Here is a 19,841-nt window from a genome sequence, read left to right on the forward strand (position 1 = left end):
TGGACTAGGAGAATGGGGCTGCCCAAAGTGAGGGAGCAGAGTTGTTATCCCAGAGGGCCTGGAAGGCAGAGCTGAAGGCCAGGGCAGAGAGGCTTCTACCAGAATTCAGAGGATGTGGCCACAACCCAGAGTCTGGAGGGCAGGGCCATTGCCCAGATGGTCTCAGAGAAGAGAGGGTTATTTTCAAGCCTTGAGAGTTAATGTAATTTGTTTTGCTGAGTTTTGGACTTCTTTGGTGCCTGTTATTCCTTCTTTACCTCCAATTTCTCCCATTTGTAATGGAAATGTCTATCTTGTGCCTGTTCCACCACTGTACTTTGGAAAGAGATAACTTGTAGACTGGATTTCATAAGGTCGCACACGAAGAGGAATTTTCCCCCAGGATGGAATATGTCTAAAATCTCACCTATATTTGACTTAGACGATCCAGAAGATGACACTTTGGACTTGGAATTGATTTAAGACTTTTGGGATGATGTGATGGGGTGAATGTATTTTGCACTTGGGAAGGACAAATTTTAGGAGCCAAAGGGTGGAATGTTATGGAATAAATTGTGCCCCCAAAAATATGTGTGTAAATTCTAACCTTTACGCCTGTGGTTATAATCTCATTTGAGAATGGGTTGTCTTTGTCACGTTAATGAGACAGGATTAGTGTAGGGTATGTCTTAAGTCAATCTCTTTTGAGATATAAAAGAGATTAAACAAGTGAGCAGAGAAGAGATGGGATGAGATAGATGCCAAGACACCTAGAGGTATCCACTGAATCAGGATGCAGAAGCTGAAGATACATGAATCTTCCTCCAGGGCAGAGAGAGAGAGCCTTCCCCTAGATCCAGGGTTCTGAATTCATTCTTCAAGCCTCCTAAACTGTTAGAAAATAAATTTCTGTTTGTCGAAGCCATGCACTTATGGTATTTCTGTTAGATCGTAACTGAGTTGGGTGAATTGCAAATATAATCACTTCTGAGTTACAAAAAGAGCAGAATGAATGCAGAGACACACCCAGGAAAGAGGAAGGGAGAGACTAGGGAGGGAGATACATCTACAAGTCTTACTGGAAGATACTAGAAGCTTAAACAGACCAGAAAGGGCCTCCCCCTAGATTCACACCTTGAATTTAGATTTCTGGCTTCCTGAACTATTAGAAAATTAATTTCTGTTCTCTAAAGCTAGCCACTTGAGTTATGACAGCACTATATATACCTACATTTAAATCTACATCTAAGAACTTTGTAGTAATATTTCATATACCTGAGGTTAGAGGGAAAAATCCTAAAATATTCTAGACAGTAAGACAAATACTTCAAATTAACTAGAATCCAAATTATGTCAGCAAAACGAGATGCCAAGAGGGCAATGATAGACTGCTTTTAAAGTGAGTCACTTAGGATATTTTCAGTCTGGGCCAAAAGAAAAAAGAAAAAGAAATGATAGAGTAACAGAAATATAGGTAAAGAGCATGGACAGATTTCTTACAAGGGAAAAAAAAATGTCCAAAAATTATAGTGAACTATGATTGAAGTCACAAGTAATCTAAGATATGTACTTTAAGTCATCAAAGTATACTGTTTTTTAAATCAGATTGGTAAAATAAAAAATTTCTCTAATCTCATAAGAACTACTTTAGGTGAAGGGAAAGACAGCACACAATACAGGGGAGGACAGCACAATTGCACTAAACCAAAAGCAAAGAAGTTTCCTGAATAAACTGAATGCTTTGAAGTCCAGCATAGCAGGGGCAGGGGTCTGCGGACTATGGTTTCAGGGGACATCTAAGTCAATTGGCATAATAAAATCTATTAAGAAAACATTCTGCATCCCACTTTGAAGAGTGGCATCTGGGGTCTTAAACGCTAGCAAGCAACCATCTAAGATGCATCAATTGGTCTCAACCCACCTGGATCAAAGGAGAATGAAGAACACCAAGGACAAGAGACAGAAAGGGCCACATGAACTAGAGACTACATCATCCTGGGACCAGAAGAACTAGATGGTACCCGGCTACAACCAATGACTGCCCTAACAGGGAACACAACGGAGAACCCCTGAGGGAGCAGGAGAGCAGTGGGATGCAGACCCCAAATTCTCATAAGACCAGACTTAATGGTCTGACTGAGACTAGAATGACCCTGGTGGTCATGGCTCCCAGATCTTCTGTTGACCCGGGACAGGAACCATTCCCAAAGCCAACTCTTCAGACCTGGATTGGACTGGACAATGGATTGGAGAGAGATACTGGTGAGGAGTGAGCTTCTTGGATCAGGTGGACACTTGAGACTTTGTTGGCATCTCCTGCCTGGAGGGGAGATGAGAGGGTGGAGGGGGTTAGAAGCTGACGAAATGGACACGAAAAGAGAGAGTGGAGGGAGAGAGCGGGCTGTCTCATTAGGGAGAGAGTAATTGAGGGTGTGTAGCAAGGTGTATATGGGTTTTTGTGTGAGAGACTGACTTGATTTGTAAACTTTCACTTAAAGCACAATGAAAATTATAAAAAAAATTTCTCTAATCTCCATTTTGACAAAGCTATAGAGAATATAATTGCTAGCATTTATTGAGTGCCCACTAATTTCTAGGTACAAGGTTTATTAAGGAAACCCTGGTGGCGTGTTGTTTGGGCTTGTTAAATGGTGTCCTGGTGGTACAGTGGTTAAACTCTTGCGTGCTAACTAAAAGGTCAGTGGTTCGAATCTGCCAGCAGCTCCATGGAGGAAGGATGTGGCAGTCTGCTTCTGTAAAGATTACAGCCTTGGAAACCCTATGGGGCAGTTCTATTCTGTTGTATAGGATCGCTATTAGTTGGAATCGACTTGATGGCAAGGGGTTTGTTTTGGTGCTTATTAATACTTTACATTTTCATTTACTCCTTAAACCAACCCTAGGTGGGTCCTATTGTATCCTCTGTATCTTACAGATGAGTAAATGGAGGCTTCCAGGGTAAGTCAGTTGCAAGCTTTGCACAACTACTAAGAGGCAGAGCTGAGGTTTCAAGACAAAATAATAAAATATCCTGTGATGAGTAGGATGAAGGCACTTACAAATCTTTGTTAACATTCAAGGGTAATGACTAGTAGAATGAAATACTGGCCCAGACCTTTCGTTTAACAAGAAATGGAGAAAGGAGAACCAAAAAAATAAAAAAAGGAACAAAGAAAACACCATGAGTATAGAAATGGAGAAATAGAAAACCACAGGAGAGCTTAATCTGAAGAGACTATAAAATAACATGACTGAGCAAAATGGATTGGCCATCCTAGGGACTTATGGCCCTACATGGAAAGTAGATTTGCAGACTAGGTAAAACTAAAAATAAAATCGTGCTGTTTCAAGAGACATCCTGTGGGCAAAGGATAAAGGTTGTTCATAATATACCTGAGCATTGCAAATAAAAACGAAAGGCAGGTATATATCATACTAAAGATGCTTCAAAGCAAAAAAGCCTGAACCATGACCGTGTAGAATTTGTATATTATATTTCTAAGTAACAAAGAGCAATTGTTGAAAGGGAGCATTGGTGGGTCAGTGGTAGAACGCTCACCTCCCACACAAGAGACCGAGATAGGTTCCATTCTCGGCCAAAGCACCTCATGCACAGCCACCACCTGTGTGTCAGTGGAGGCCTGAGTGTGATGGTGCTGAGCTGGTTTCAGTGGAGCTTGCAGACTAAGACAGGCTAGGAAGAAACACTTGGAGATCTACCTCCAAAAATCAGTTAATGAAAACCCTCGGGATCACAATGGTTCGATCCACAGCTGATCACGGGGATGGCATAGGACCAGGCAGCATTTCACTCCATCGTGCATGGGGTCAACATGAGTTGGGGGGCAAACTCAGCAGAGGCGAACAGCAACATCTGACAAACCTAAATGTAGGCAACGCAACTGGGTCTGAGGAAGGACGAAAAGCCAGAGCAGAAAAACCCCCGGGAAAGGAACAGACATTCTCAGCCTCATTCTTTCTTGGGCTGCTGGACTGCTTCATTTTTCTCTCTTTGCAAGTCAAGATTTTTTTGCTCTTGTTTTTGATTGCACGGTGCTGAGGATGGCTGCACACAGACCTTATGATGAAGGAATCCAACAGGAGGAATGTTTTAGCCTGATGCAAAGTCCGTCACATGAAGACTATGAGACTTCTAGTACTGGAGACTATTGCTTCAAGGTTTATGAAGCGAAAAGCAAAGAGAATCAGAAAATGTGTGTACCTGAAGTGATAAGTGAATGAACAAAGGACATATACAAATGGGCAGTGTAGCATTTATAATTTAGATTCACAGTCTCGAGCAAGGTGATCAAGATTTTAACCCAGGCTCTGCTCCCCATCAGCCATGTGAATTTGGGTATGTTATTGAAACTGTCTGGATCTCGCTTTTGTCATCTGTAAACTAAGGGTGATTATGATAGTAGGTAATCTACTTTCTTAAGATTGTTGTTGTTAGGTATTGTTGAGTCAGTTCCCACTCATAGTGACCCTATGTACAATAGAATGAAACACTGCCCAGTTCTGCGCCATCCTCACAATCATTGTTATGCTTGAGCCCATTGTTGCAGCCACTGTGTTAGTCCATCTCTTTTTAGCTGACGCTCTACTTTACCAAGTACGATGTCCTTCTCCGGCGACTGATCCCTCCTGATAACATGTCCGAAGTATGTGAGGCGTAGTCTCACCATCCTTGCTTCTAAGGTGCACTCTGGTGGTGCTTCTTCCAAGACAGATTTGTTTGCTTTTTTTGCAGCTCATGGTATATTCAATATTCTTTGCCAACATTTCGCCCATTGACACTTCCAGGCGTCAATACTTCTTTGGTTTTTCTTATTCATTGTCCAGCACTCGCATACATATGAGGCCATTGAAAACATCATGGCTTGGGTAAGATGCATCTTAGTCTTGAAGATGATATCTTTGCTTTTAAACATTTTAAAGAGGTCTTTTGCAGCAGGTTTGCCTAATGCAATGTGTCTTCTGAATTCGTCACTGCTGCTTCCATGGGTGTTGGTTGTGGATTCAAATAAAATGAAATCCTTGACAACTTCTTTTCTCCATTTATCATGATGTTGCTTATTTGTACAATTGTGAGGATTTTTGTTTACTTTATGTTTAGGTGTAACCCATACTGAAGGCTATGGTCTTTCATCTTCAACAGTAAGTGTTTCAAGTCCTTTTCACTTTCAGCAAGCAAGGTTGTGTCATCTGCATAACACAGGTAGTTAATGAGTCTTCCCCCAATCCTGATGCTGTGTTTTTCTTCATATAGTCCAGCTTCTCACATTATTTGCTCGGCATACAGATTGACAAGTTATGGATAACATTGCAAAGAATGGGAATTCCTGAACACATAATTGTACTCATGAGCAACCTCTACATAGATCAAGAGGAAGTCGTTCCAATAGAACAAGGGGATACTGTGTGGTTTAAAATCAAGAAAGGTTGTGTCAGGATTGTATCCTTTCACTATACATTTCATAAAAATACAGCCACTGAAAACCTAACAGAGTACAGTTCTACTCTGCGCACATCTGGTTGCCATGAGTCGATGTTACGGATTGAATTGTGTCTTCCAAAAACCTGTATTGTAAGTCCTAACCTCTTTGTCTGTAGTTATATTCCAGTTTTTGGAATGGGTTGTCTTTGTTATGTTAATGGGACAGGATTTGTGTGAGTTTGTCTTGAGTCAATTTGTTTTAAGATATAAAAAAGATTAAACAAGCAAGTGAATGAGCAGAGATTGGGTAAGATAGATGGCAAGACACATGAAGATCTCAAAGGAACCAGGAAGCAGAAATTGAAGAGACAAGGGCCTTCTTCCAGAGCTGACATAGAGAGAAAGCCTTCCTCTAAAGCTGGCATAATGAGTTTGAAATTCTAGCCTCTTAAACTGTGAGAAAATTAATTTCTGTTCATTTAAGTCACCCACTTACAGTATTTCTGTTATAGCAGCACTAGGTAACTAAGACCTAAAATATGGAAGTGGTTTTGGAATTAGATAATGGATGCAAAGACCTGGAGTTAGAATACTAAGCTGAAAGAACTGAAGAAAAAATTCAAGCCTTGAGTTGCAATATTGAAGGATTCTATTTTATGGGCAAAATATTGAATGACACGTGAAGCATCAAAAGAAGATGGAAGGAATACACAGAATCACTGTACCAAAAAGAACTGATCGATGTTCAACTATTTCAGGAGGTAGAATATGATCAAGAACTGATGGTACTGAAGAAAGAGGTCCAAGCTGCACTGAAGGGAATGGCAAAAACAAGGCTTCAGGAATTGATGGAATACTGACTGTGATGTTTCAACAAACAGATGCAGTGCTGGAGGTGCTCACTCATCAATGTCAGGAAATTTGGAAGACAGCTTCCTGGACAACTGACTGGAAGAGATCTATATTTGTGCCCATTCCAAAGAAAAGTGATCCAACAGAATGTGGAAATTATAGAATAATATCATTAACATCACACACAAGTAAAATATTGCTGAAGATCATTCAAAAGTGGTTGCAGCAGTACATCGACAGCGAACTGCCAGAAATCCAAGCCAGATTCAGAAGAGGACGTAGAACGAGGGATATCATTGCTGATCTCAGATGGATCATGGCTGAAAGCAGAGAATACTAGAAAGATGTTTACCTGTGTTTTATTGACTATGCAAAGGCGTTTGATTGTGTGAATCATGTCCAATTATGGATAACATTGTGGAGAATGGGAATTCCACAACACTTAATTGTGCCCATGAGGAACTCGTACATTGACTAGGAGGCAGCCATTCAAATAGAACAAGGGGATTCCACATGGTTTAAAGTCAGGAAAGGTGTGTGTCAGCATTGTATGTTTTCACCATGCTTATTTAATCTGTATGTTGAGCTGTATGAGAGAAACTGTACTATATGAAGAAGAACACAGCATCAGAATTGGAAGAAGATTCATTAACTGCCTGCATTATGCAGATGACACAACCTTGCTTGCTGAAAGTGAAGAGGACTTGAAGCACTTAGTGATGAAGACCAAGACTACAGCCTTCAGTATGGATTGCACCTCAACATAAAGAAAACAAAAATCCTCACAACTGGACCATTAAGCAACATCATGATAAATGGAGAAAAAATTAACGCTGTCAAGGATTTCATTTTACTTGGATCCACAACCAACATCCATGGAAGCAGGGGTCAGGAAATCAAATTACGTATTGCATTGGGCAAATCTGCTGCAAAAATCCTCTATAAAGTGTTGAAAAGCAAAGATAATCACTTTGAGGACTAAGGTGAGCCTGACCCAAGCCATGACATTTTCAATCACCGCATATGCATGTCAAAGCTGGACAATGAGTAAGGAAGACTGAAGAATTGGCACCTTTGAATTATGGTGTTGGCGAAGAATATTGACTATAACATGGGCTGCCAAAAGAATGAACAAATCTATTTTGGAAGACGTACAGCAAGACTGCTCCTTAGAAGCAAGGATGGCAAGACCTTGTCTCACATACTTTGGACGTACTGTCAGGAGGGACCAGTCCCTGGAGAAGGACATCATGCTTGGTAAAGTAGAGGGTCAGAGAAAAAAAGGAAGACCTTCAATGAGATGGACCGACACAGTGGCTGCAAGAATGGGCTCAAGCCTAACAACGATCGTGAGGATAGCTCAAGACCAGGCAGTGTTTCATTCTGTTGTACATAGGATGGCTATGAGTTAGAACTGACTCGATGGCACCTAACAACAACAACAACAACAAAATATTAAAAACAATTATCTTGCTTAGTTAATACACACACACAGGATAATATTGTATCTAGTGGTTTCTGATCTTCTTATCTTCAGTTATCTAGCAGCATGCTAGGAACATGGCATCTTCCCAGTGCATTATATACCTACATAGCCATGTCATTTGTTGGAAATGCCTATGGTAGTATTTCAGTGTTTTCTTGTACCAAAAATTTTTAGACAAAAATTGATTCAGGAATATGTAGGTTGTTTCTAAATTTCCCCAGTACAAACAATGCTGTAGCTAGAAATGTTACACACGTATCTCTGGCAATGACCAACACTTGGAACACATTTCCAGAACGCCTGGTCAAAGCCTGCATGCTTCTAAACTTCTGACACATGTTGTCACAAGGAGTTTCCCCAATACATTCCAGTCTGTTTCCATGGCTTTTCATCACGGGTGGCTCCTCTGCAGCAAATATTTCCCAAGAAAGGCAGGACTTGGAGACTGCTGGCAATAATAACAATAAACTACTGATTCTGACTCATGGAGACCTCATGTGTATCGGAGTAGAACTGTGCTCCATAGGGTTTTCAAGGACTGGTTTTTTGGAAGTATATTGCTGGGCCTTTTTTCCAAGGCACTTTTTGTTGAACCTGAACTGGCAACCTTTCAGTTAACAGCCCAGCATGTTAACCATTTACACGACCCAGGGACTCTCAATAATAACAATAGAAATGCTTATTTCCATAATGCCTTTACTCATGTACACTAAAATGAAGAAAAAGAAGACCCAAAGCAAAAACAACCCTGTGTATGGGGGGGAAGGATGGAATCTACAATGGAGCTACTAAAGTTTCTAAACTCTTATCACACCCCCAGTAATTTTGCTGGCACCCCAAATAATTATTTACTAAGGGAGGGTTACAGGAACCCACACCCAGCACTCCAATTTGTAAGCAGTATAGCAGGTGAAAAGATAATAGAAAGCTGAAAGCCCCTATTACGTTCTCCCTCCTCTGTTGAGAGAGTCCTAAAAGCATGGTCAAGCTAAGGGGAAGTTGTTCTATCACTGAACGTACCCGGAGAGGTGAGTCTGGGAAAGAAAATGCTTAGACAATTGGTATTTCTATCAGGTAGCACTGTATTGTGATTCTTTTCCCCACTCAGAAGCCGTGTGGGGATCACCTGGAGAGAGAGAGAAAAAAAAAAAAAAATATATATATATATATATCCCAAAAAAACCTACCAAAAACTCTAGCAACTGAACCAAACCCCCGGCTGTGGTAGCAATTTCTGTGAAGGGAGCAGATCTTCTGAGGGGTCTTGCATCGACCTTTCTTACAGAGAGAAAGGGAGGGGAAGGCAAGAAGAGAGGTTGGCTTGACAAAGAAAAATAATGGCCTAATCAGTTTCCAAGGGATTTCGTCTGCAACTAACCATACTGATCAGTTTGCACCTCTTTTTACACTATGGGCCAGGAACGGAAAAAATTACTGGCCAGGTGAGGAGAATGAGGCTACAGAAAGACAGAACCAAAGGAGAACCATCAGCAATGGTCTCCACAAATAAAATGGCTAATTCCAGAAACAGAAAAAAAAAAAAAAAATTTTTTTTTTTTTTTTGAAACAGAGGAGATATTAAATATAATACACATTAGAATTATGTAATAGTCCCATTTGGGAGTGCTTGCTCAGCTCACACCAGTGTCCCCTTTCCAGGGAACAGCTTTATCTTCTGTTGGCAAACTTACAGCCAGGGCTTCCAGCAGCTGCACCTGTATCACACGACTCCATCCTTGGGGTAACAATTGATTGGAGTAGGGCCAGGAAGGCTCATCATACCATGTCCTGGAAGTCTGAATAAGTTGTGAGATGCTGGCAGCTGGCTGGAGTATCTATAGAGAGTGCCACTAACACTTGGTGCTGAGATTCTGTTCTAGGGAAAACTAGTATAATCCAATCACGGTATTGGGTCCTAGCCATTCTGGCCACGAGTGAAAGTCTGTGTACGTTCTTCATAATATAGAAGCTTGTAAGAGAAAAGCATGCAAAAATGAGATGAAATAGCTGGCTACAATTATTGCTGCAGCTAAAATTCTGGAAAACTTGTGGTTAGCTCGAATATACTGCCAAACTGTTACGTTCTAGTTTGGTTGCAGAGTTTCTTTCTTTAGGAGATGAATCATGGCTGCCTGTTTGTTTTTCCTCAGTGAAGCTTTGATATCTTCTCAGATGGCACAGCTCCCCGTTGGTGCCCTAAATTCTCGACATCTCTCTGTAGAACAGTTTGTGTTTTCTCTGTGGGACTTGGGCAGTGGCAGTGGCAAGGGTACTACATAGTAGTGGCAGCAGCAGCAACAGATACCATTTGCGAACTTTTGCTGTTTTCCAGGCACTGTTCTAGGTACTTATATTAATGAATTTAATCCACACAAGGACTTCGTTATACCCATTTTTATGGATGAGGAAACTGAGGGGGAAAGGTTAAATAAATGGTGCAAGGTTATGAAGCTTGTAAATGGCACAGGCAGAATTCCAACCCAAGTAGGGTGGCTGTACAGCGCACATATGGGCTGGACACATTACTATGCAGGGAGAATAAATCCAGACCCCTCTCCTATTTCCTGTACCTGACATATGCTGGGGTTTTCATGTCCTGTGAAAGATATATATTTTTTAGCCTGGAGATTAGGTAGGAAGCATATGCTCTTACTCTTCTCTGGGGCAGCAGGTAAAGTTTTCTAGTCTCCATTTCTAGCGCTGAACAGTCCTGCCAAGCTCTGGATTCATGAATGGATATTGCTTCCAGCTTCCCAGCTTGACCAAACTCAATCCCTGGCCACAGGGATGTTAAAACACTGGGGTCTGTGTCTGAGTCCAGTATCTCCTTGGACAGAGAGTGGCAGAAAAACCACCCACAGCTTGGTTTTCATTTCCCTTTCCATTTTTAACACCTGGCATGAGCCTTCCTTTCTTTCTGGGTTTCTTCCATTGTTTTTTCTTTCTTTCTTTTTTGTTTTTTTACTGTTCTTTTAAAAAAAAAGTTTGGCTGCTTATCTGAACTTCTATTTTGCATGTATTTTATCCACTCTTTTCCTGTGCTTCTAGTTGGAGGTCGGCAACTTCTTTATCACATTAGATCACCATTTGTGGGGAAATAGTTAGGCTTAAACAGGAAAAATGGCCCCAGAAGGATGAAAAATGGATCAGAATAAAGAAATCAAGAAAGAGGAAGACAAGGCATACACAAGAAACCATGGTAAGAAGTGAAGCCAGTAAAATCTATTTAATCTAAATAATTACTGATATTGTATCCATTCTGAGTTTTAATGCAACTAGAAAAAAGGCCGGGTAAAAAGGATGCCTAAAATAGAATATATAAAATAGAAAAAAACTATAACAGCAATGAAATTCATAAAAACCTGAGCTACATTCCGACTGATTAAAAAAAAAAAAAAAAACCTTATAATTTTGTTCTGGGCCATTGACCTATTCAGTGATTTAAAGTTTTAACCGTGTTTATGACCTTCCAACCCAATCCTCCCCACCCACATGAGACGTTTAGAAAACCTTTGCTACCTTTTTTCGTGCCGGTTTTTAATGCAAGAGTTCTGTGCTATTTCCCTGTTGACTATTTTTAAAAATAGATGTAATTACCAAGGAGAGAAATGTACATACATATCATAGCTTCAGCTGTGTGTGTGTGTGTGTGTGTGTGTGTGTGTAGGTTTTTAATTATTCCCCTTTTCTCCAGAACATCTCTCGGCTTTATGATTATTAACATCTGTAGACTGGGAGCCACGTCAAATATTTGAGATTTCCCAATTCATAGACTTTGGCTTCCTGTTTTGCCCTTCACTTTGGCAGGAGAAGAAAAGTTTGCAACATCCTAGAGAGATACATATGCAATGAGAATTGAATAAATTTTGTATTTTTTCCTATGTCTTTATACACACACACACACAATTGCCGAAATATTTTTTATGTGCTTTTTATACCTTAGCAATCAATTTGGTTTCATTTTGCTCATCTGTCTTATAAAATGATGTACCCATTATGAACAGAGTGGAAGAAAGAAATTTTTTCTCCATAATTTTTCATTTGTCCAACTTAGGTGATTCTCCAAGGTAGAATAGATTGCTTAGAGTTAATAGGCAAAAGTTCAGCTTCGCAGTATTCTGACCATTTATTCTAAGGGAGTCAAATATATATTTGGCAGTTGTGGTTCAAAAAAAAAGAAAAGGAAAAAAAAAACTCCAAGATTTCTCATATAAATGTAACTGCTTTGTTCTGTTAGCTATTGTTTCCACTTTTGTATTGCTTTGTCTCCCATTTTACTCTAATCTGGGAAACCATAAGGACTAGAAGTCTTACTGATACGTCTTTAAATAATCTGATGGGCTGGCTCCATTTTTCTTGTTTGACCATTTCCGCCCTGATCCCTGGAGTTGAGTTGAAAGGCCAAGTGCACAGACACAGGATTTGTTGTATTCCCTGTGACATGAGTAACCAACCATAGAACAGACATTTCCCCTCAGAATAACTGATTTAGGAAAACAAGACAGAAGACAAAGGAAGTCCAACCTATGCAGATTGGTCTGACTACACCCTTTTATGAGCCTGGGTAGAACCGTGGGAAGCAGGCACCTATTTAAGGAATAAATGAAGAAGCAGCAATAAAGAAGTTCTAATTGTCGCCTTAGAGAAAAAGAGAACTGTAGTTTAGCAGTGTTTCCAGAAAACTTTTGCTAATTTTCTTGACAGTAAGTGGAGCTCTGCATTTGTGTGTGTGCTATGCCAAATATCTGGGTGGACACTGCAAAGATCAATCTATTTTTTCAGATCTTTTCAAATACTTACGTGCTTTATACTGAAAGCCTAATAACTAAAATTGTCTATTTTTTCCCCAGCAATCTTTTATTATGCAGAAACGACAATGGAATTGAGGAACATTATGAAATTTGCTTCTGTGCTAAGGGGGAATTGTCTGAAGTTTGATATGTAAATCTGAAACAATTTAATTTTGATGTTTTTGATATGTAAATCTGAAAGAATTTAATTTTGAGATTATATAAACTGAAAAAATGCTTGTTATAAACATATGGGCAAAATTGCTTTCTAATGTGATTTCTTTCTTTCTTTTTTTAATCTTTCATTGTAGTTTATTTCCTGAGCTATTTAGAGACTTCTGAATCCAGAAAATTCAGACAAATATTTTTCTTCTTCTTGTGTTTGATTTTGGACTGTTATCCTATGGATTAAGTCTTTTGATAAAAGCTATTCGATTCAATCTGGAAGGTAAATCGAAGAGAAAATATTTCTTGCAGTTATATATAATACACATAATTTATTATTCAGATGAATTAAGTAATCAGAAGTTTGATGTTAATTTCTTTAGCTCTGAGATTTCTATCTAAATTCAAAGACAAGAAATTACTATAAATTGGATGAAATGTAATTCAACTACTCTATTCACAGAGTTCTATTATGAAAGACAAACAATGTGAAGTATCTTACAGGCTCTGAACTCTAACTATACTTTTTCACTGGAATAGTCTACATTTTTGTAAAATTGTATCATCACTCTATCCTCTTCCCACCATCATGCCTTCCCACATAAAACTTAAAGTTAATATATTTGAAGTGAAATTTCATATCCATGAATTTATTGAAATAATATTTTAAATCCTGTTTTTGAATAGTTCTCGAAGGTAGGAAATACCTGGCTCTAAAGTAAGATCAAGGCTGTTCTTATGACACTTAATTTTCTTCTAGTCTCTGCTCCACCATACTCATTTTCTCCTTGTATGTAAAATGAACAGGCTAAATGTATAAGAAAAAGAAAAGTGTGTATCAGCAAACCCAAGCGCTTCTGTGCAAGAATTTTCTTAAGAAATGGAGGATGAAAAGACAGAGCTTGTTGGTATGTTTAAAAGTTTACATCTTTCTGCAGTTTGCACCGGTCTTTTCTTTCATTGCCTAATGTTTCCTTATGTTATATTTTAATTAGTAGACTTGATTTATTGGTATCAAGGTCATCTCTAGTTGTTCTTGTTAAGCTGAGAGATTCACAGCAGTCGCTGAAAGTTAAAGTAAAATTGTCAGGACTAGTAGTATTACTCGTTTTTTTTTTTTTTAAAGGAGAGTAAGAAAAAAATTAACTATACAGTTAATTGCAGCAATGATTACAGCTGCTACCACATGTTGTACATTTAGAGCCAAGGAATATTAAAAATTTCAGCTAGCATAAATTGAGGAATTTTAATTTTGGCAACTTATTTTCAAAGCCATGACATTTCTACAAAGACTGTTTCTAAGAATTATGACCAAGTAATAAAACCACTGGTTGTTTGCATTAGGCAGGTGGAATGACTACTGGTAAAACAAAACAAAAACCAAACCCGCTGCCATCCAGTTGATTTTGGCTCATAGCAACCCTGCAGGACGGAGAAGAACTGCCCCATAGGGTTTTCAAGGCTGTAATCTTTATGGAAGCACACTGCCACATCTTTCTTCCACAGAGTAGCTGGCGCGTTCAAGCTGCCAACCTTTTGGTCAGCAGCCAAGCGTTTTACCACTGGGCCACCAGGGCTCCCCTTAACTACTGGTAACAACCCCAAATCTCAGTGGCTTAATACAGCAAAGGTTTATTTTTCACTCTTATGATAGTTTAAATAAGGTGGTTGGTATAAGCGCAGCGAGTGTTGGTGGGTGAGGGAATTTTTCTCCATGCAGTCATTCAGGGACCCAGGCTCCTTCTTCTAGGGACTCTTACACCTCCTAGGCCTTGGATCCTCTGCATCTAGTTACAAGGAAAGAGAGAGGCCAAAACAGAGAAAATATATAAGGTTGTATAAGGTTCCACAAGCCAGGCTTGGAAGCAGTACATATCACAACTGCTCACGTTTCATTGGCCAGAACTCAACCCCGGGGCTCTACTTAATTTGGGGGTGCTGAGAATGTAGTCTAGCGTTGTGCCAAGGAGGGAGAGATCACTGGTGTTGGTGAACCACTAGACAGTCTCTATCACTCAGTTCCTTTTCATTTTCTTTGGTTTCCAATATAAGGATATGACAACTGACAAATGGATTGCTATTTGCTGCCATGAACTCGTGTGGTGCCCTTGCTTCAGTAAACTTGAAATCTGGAATTCCCTGACTATATAGTAACTACAACAATGACCTCTGTTTTTTGTACTTCAGTTCTCTTATGCATGCTTTTCCTGGCATGATATTTTTGATGTGCTTACAACTTACCCTGACATCTGTCATTATTAAAAGTAAATACAACTTTCTAGGACATTAAAAGAAAGTGTCCCTTCTTCCCTCTCAAGTCTGCTGTCCAGACATACAGGGAACATTAGGCTGTTAGTCATCCTGTTAGTTTATCCCATGGTCTCTACAGTCGTTTTAACTTTAATGTAAACGTTTTGCATGCTGGTGAATACTATCTCAGTGTTTATCTTTCACTGAGTTCTCATTGCACTGAAGGACTGAGAGCAAAGAGATGTCAAACTACATGGCAATACTAGAGGTTATCTTCTATTGTTCTTTGATGTTGACTGAGCTGTTTATGGGAATGCAATCTAAATTTTTTCTTTTCCTATGTGTTTTAGGAATGGGGCCTCCCAATCATTTTAGGACTGTATATGGGCCTATTTTCATATTTCAAAGAAAGTAACCATATCCCTGAAACGCCTTCTCAGGATCTGGGAAGAGCAGATAAATTTAATAGCTCTTATATAATGATTGTGTACACACCGGTCTCTAATGTAACCCAGCAGATAATGAATAAAACGGCATCTGCTCTCTTTTTGAAAGGTGAGTGTACTAATGGCAAAAAAAAAAAAGTGTTATTGATATGATATTTCTTTATAAGATGTATGCATGTTAAATTTAAAGTCGCAGTGATACGTTAATAATTTAGGTAACATACAAATTTGGTTAGTTTTTGTCTTTTTTTTTTTTCTCACTACAGTTAGCGTTTTAAACCCTTTCAGCCTGATAGAAGTCCATTCTAGGGAGACCCACATTTCTATGGAAATGTGGCTAAACAACAGATCTTTAATTTCAGGTCTTCAGAATAGCGTCCAGAAAGAATATAGTCATTGGTGGGTATGGGGATATAGTGACTAAGATCAATAACTCAGGAAAAAACATCTAAATAACAGAAACCAAGCCATGGTTATTGAATGATAACTTCAGAACTATGAAAAATAAGGATGAGTAAGCTAAAGATTATTCCGCATATGTTGTAACCTGTAGACATCTTAGAAGGTCTTCATTCTAAATGAGGTCACTGTGTAACCGAGATAACCAAAATAGCCATGTTGGATGTACCCTGGCTATCAATTCTTTGACACTTGAAATTTGTGACTGCTGTAAACACAATCACCTTGTGGTCTTGGGTCCAGTATAAGGCAAATGTCATGCAAGGTGCCTCTGCTTCAGTAAATTTGGAATCTACCGCTGACTACATAATAACTACAACAATTACCTCTGTTTTTTATTCCAAATGTCTTATGCATAATTATCCTGGTATTAATGATTTTTATGTAGCTGAAACTTTCCCTGATACCTGTCATTCTTAAAAGAAAATACATAAATTCTCATGTCTTCCTCCTGATTCTAGATTCTAAAATACTGTTAGGACAAGTTTGAGTTCAATGGAAAATTAGTCTTAGTTTAATTCCAATGGAAAATACATGATGAAACAATTGGATATGCCATTCTGTTTTGGTGCATCTCTGTAACAATATCCTATATCTATTTTTACCTCATAATTCACAGGAAAAGGAGTCATTGGGACACCGGATAAAAAATCCATGGATAAGATAATTCTAGAAAATTTCCCATACGCTGTGGGAATCATCTTCAATGACACTTTCTCATATAAGCTAATGTTTTTTCAGGGATATGCCATTCCATACAAGAAAGAAGATGATTTCTCAGGTAACTTTCCATATAATATGTTATTAAGGCATTTTTCATATTTGCAACAAAAGGAATAGGTGGGGATGGGTGTCAGAAATGCTTCCAATAGCGCATGAGAAAAAAAAAAATGCCGTTTTATTGCCGAACTCATTCCTAGGTCAATCAGATCATCCCACTAAAGGATGACACTCAGTAAATCGTTAGAGTCACCAGACACATGTATAGTCAGTTCAGCATGTGCAAGATGCTAGGGATGCAAAAGTAATCAAAACTGATTGGTCCCAGTCTAGGCCAGATTTTAGTTTATCATGAAAGACAGACATTGAACAATTAATGATAAGTTCCGGGAAAAGTCCCCTGGGGACTTAGACATGGTGGTCCTAATAAGCTCTGGGATCAGAGAAGTCCTGCCTGGGGAAGTGATGTTCAAACTAAGAACAGGCAGAATAGTAGGTGTGAGCTGCTATGGGGGCTGTGTTTCAGAGAGAAGAAAGGCAAGCATGAAGGCTGTGGGATGAGAAAGAGAATCTGCTAGTTGACCTGAAAGAACAACATGAAGAATGTGGTGGGAGAATGAGGCTGAACTGGCACAATGGCTAGATCCTGGGGAGTCTTATATGCTTAGCCCAATGGATTGCCACCAAGGCCATTTAATCAGGGCAGAGATGTGATTAGATTTCCAAGCCTAACGGAGCACTCCAGATATAGCCCAGAGAAAGGATTGCAGTGGGGCCGGGGGAATGCAATGAAACCAACAAGTTAGCTGATGATGGCTGCTTCCTCCAGAGTAGAGGCAGCTGAGAGGGAGAGAGGCAGAGGGATTTGAGGGCCCTTTAGGAAGTAGAATTGATATGATTCAGAATTGTTTCTTTTCCATTCATTCAATGAGTGCCTACTGTGACCCTCATTATTCTCAGCCCTGGGAATTGAAGCAAACAAAACAAAGAGCTTGCTTTTCATGAAACACTGTAGTCCGGGCAGGAAATGGGGAAAAACAGTCAACACAAGAACACGTACATAGGCACTCAGTCAGGTTGTCATGAAAGCAGCGAAGCAAAATAAGGCAGGGCTACAAGATAGACTGCTAAGAGGAGTCATTTAAGATATTTTACTCATGGTGGCCAGGAAAGTCCTCTGTGATGAGGTTACTTTTGAGAAGAGATCAGGATGAAGGGAGGGCCTGGGCTGTGTATTCTTCTGGAGGGAGAGGGTTCAAGTGGCAGAAAAAGTTCTAGTGCTGGATTCATTTGGTGTTTAGAGGCACAGCAAGGAGTAGTTTTTGGCCAGAGCAGAATGTTCTTTGCTCTTGTCTTCTTTGTAATTTCTAAGACCTTCTATGTATGTTCGAAACCCTGGTGGCGTAGTGGTTAAGAGCTACAGCTGCCGACCAAAAGGTTGACAGTTTGAATCCACCAGGCACTCCTTGGAAACTCTATGCGGCAGTTCTACTCTGTCCTATGGGGTCGCTATGAGTCTGAATTGACTCAACAGCAAAGAGTTTGGTTTGGCTGGTTTTCTATGTATGTTGCTGTCTTCGAGTGGCTTCCTTTTTCAATGCAGTTAGAAGTTCTGATTGGTGGCGCTTTCTCTAGATGGTCTTTTCATGGATTCTTGTTTCTTATTCTCCAAATCGGCCTCATTCTATATGATGGTTGTGCTTTGTGCTTACAGCTCGTTGCTGGAACGGATATTATGGGACTTTTTGTTCACAGTCCCTCTATTGGGAAAGAGGATTTGTGACTTTACAAACCGCCATTGATGCTGCTATTATAGAAGTAAGTGCTTAATTGGAAAGTTCTAATAGTTAATGTAAGCTAATTCCAGAAGCATCAAAGATGCATGAAAGATGGCACAGACTCAAATTTTCATGTATTTATATATAATGTGGGTATGCAAACGTTGCAGCTGGGTTTAGACAAAAGAGTATGTTGCTTATTTAAAGCTTTGTATTTTAAAATAACTGTAGATTCACAAGAAGTTTCAAAAACGTTGTATAGGAAGGCCCCATGTACCCTTCACAAGGTTTTCCCCAAACGGCTGTGCTCCACTGTTAGCCTAAAATGTTGGGGATTCAAACCCACCCAGCGATGCTGAGGAAGTTAGGCTGGCAATCCACTTCTGTAAAGACTACAGCCAAAAAAAAAAAAAAAAAAAAAACCCATGGAGCAGTTCTACTCTGTGACACGTGGGGTACCCATGAGTTGGATTAGACTCGATGGCAATGGGTTTGGTTTACTTTACCAAAAAAAAAAAAAAAATTTATAGTTATACATAATATTGTTGTTGTTCTTAGTTGCTATAGAGTTCTGTGGTGCCATTGGGTGGGTTTGAGCTGCCACCCTTTAGGTTAGTAGTCGAGTGCAAACCATTTGCACCACCAAGGGACCTTGTGTGTAACTATATATTTAAAAAAAATGAACCCACTGCCGTGGAGTTGATTCTCATTCATAGCGACCCTATAGGATGGAGTAGAACTGCCCCAGAGAATTTCTAAGGCTGTAGCTACAAAAGCCTACTGCCACACCTTTCTCCCTCGAGGAGGCTGGTGGCTTTAAACCTCAGACCTTGCAGTTAGCAACTGAGAACTCCTTACCCACCAAGCCACCAGGGTTTCTTACATAACCATAGCCAAAACGCCAAGCCCGTTGCCGTCCAGTCCATTCCAACTCATAGACATCCTGTAGGACAGAATAGAACTGCCCCATAGAGTTTCCAAGGAGCACCTGGTGGATTCAAATTGTCGACCTTTTGGTAGCACTTAACCACTACGCCACCAGAGTTTCCTACATAACTATAAAAACAATAGTCTTAAAACTAGGAAGTTGATATTGGTGCACTCCACCGGAAGTCCCGTGTCAGTCCACACAGCAATCCACAGAGCTTATCAAGTTTCACCAGTGCCTACGCATTAAATAATGATTTTGATTTTGTTTGTTTAAACCCCTCTTTAGATCACGACAAATCACTCTGTGATGGAGGAGTTAATGTCGGTTACTGGTATAAATATGAAGATACTGCCTTTTCTTTCTAAGTATATATTTCAAAATGATATGTTTATTTTCTACTGCTTGATTTATTTCTCCCCATTTATATATTTTGCATCACTTGATGTTACAAAAGAAAGAAAAAAGCTTAAGGACTTGATGAAAATCATGGGCCTACAAGATTCAGCATTCTGGTAAGTGACTAACTGGTGGTGTTGTTAGCCATT

The 19,841-nt window shown here is 39.6% G+C and overlaps 2 protein-coding genes across 10 annotated transcripts in view; both read left to right on the plus strand.

The window, feature by feature from the left end:
• Positions 1–4,221, plus strand: part of LOC104846557 (ATP-binding cassette sub-family A member 10-like) — a 37,566-nt gene extending 33,345 nt beyond the window's left edge. The window contains 1 exon segment of the mRNA XM_064270307.1: positions 3,999–4,221. Within this exon segment, the coding sequence (XP_064126377.1) occupies positions 3,999–4,221 (223 nt within the window).
• An 8,091-nt stretch (positions 4,222–12,312) lies between these two features.
• The window catches only part of ABCA6 (ATP binding cassette subfamily A member 6), a 64,022-nt gene continuing 56,493 nt past the window's right edge, over positions 12,313–19,841 (plus strand). For 2 of the 9 annotated variants that reach the window (XM_064270830.1, XM_064270831.1), the window contains exons 1-7: positions 12,313–12,460; positions 12,859–12,995; positions 13,520–13,620; positions 15,313–15,517; positions 16,487–16,648; positions 18,302–18,405; positions 19,582–19,808. In XM_064270830.1, coding sequence (XP_064126900.1) covers positions 13,525–13,620; positions 15,313–15,517; positions 16,487–16,648; positions 18,302–18,405; positions 19,582–19,808 — 794 coding nt within the window. In that variant the 5' untranslated portion in view covers positions 12,313–12,460; positions 12,859–12,995; positions 13,520–13,524. Of the gene's footprint in view, positions 12,699–12,858; positions 12,996–13,472; positions 13,621–15,312; positions 15,518–16,486; positions 16,649–18,301; positions 18,406–19,581; positions 19,809–19,841 lie in introns of those variants that run through there. The other 7 variants (XM_023556950.2, XM_064270829.1, XM_064270827.1 and 4 more) reach the window with 6 other exon arrangements.

Source organism: Loxodonta africana, chromosome 18 (genome assembly GCF_030014295.1).
Source record: "Loxodonta africana isolate mLoxAfr1 chromosome 18, mLoxAfr1.hap2, whole genome shotgun sequence".
Lineage (NCBI taxonomy): Eukaryota > Metazoa > Chordata > Mammalia > Proboscidea > Elephantidae > Loxodonta > Loxodonta africana.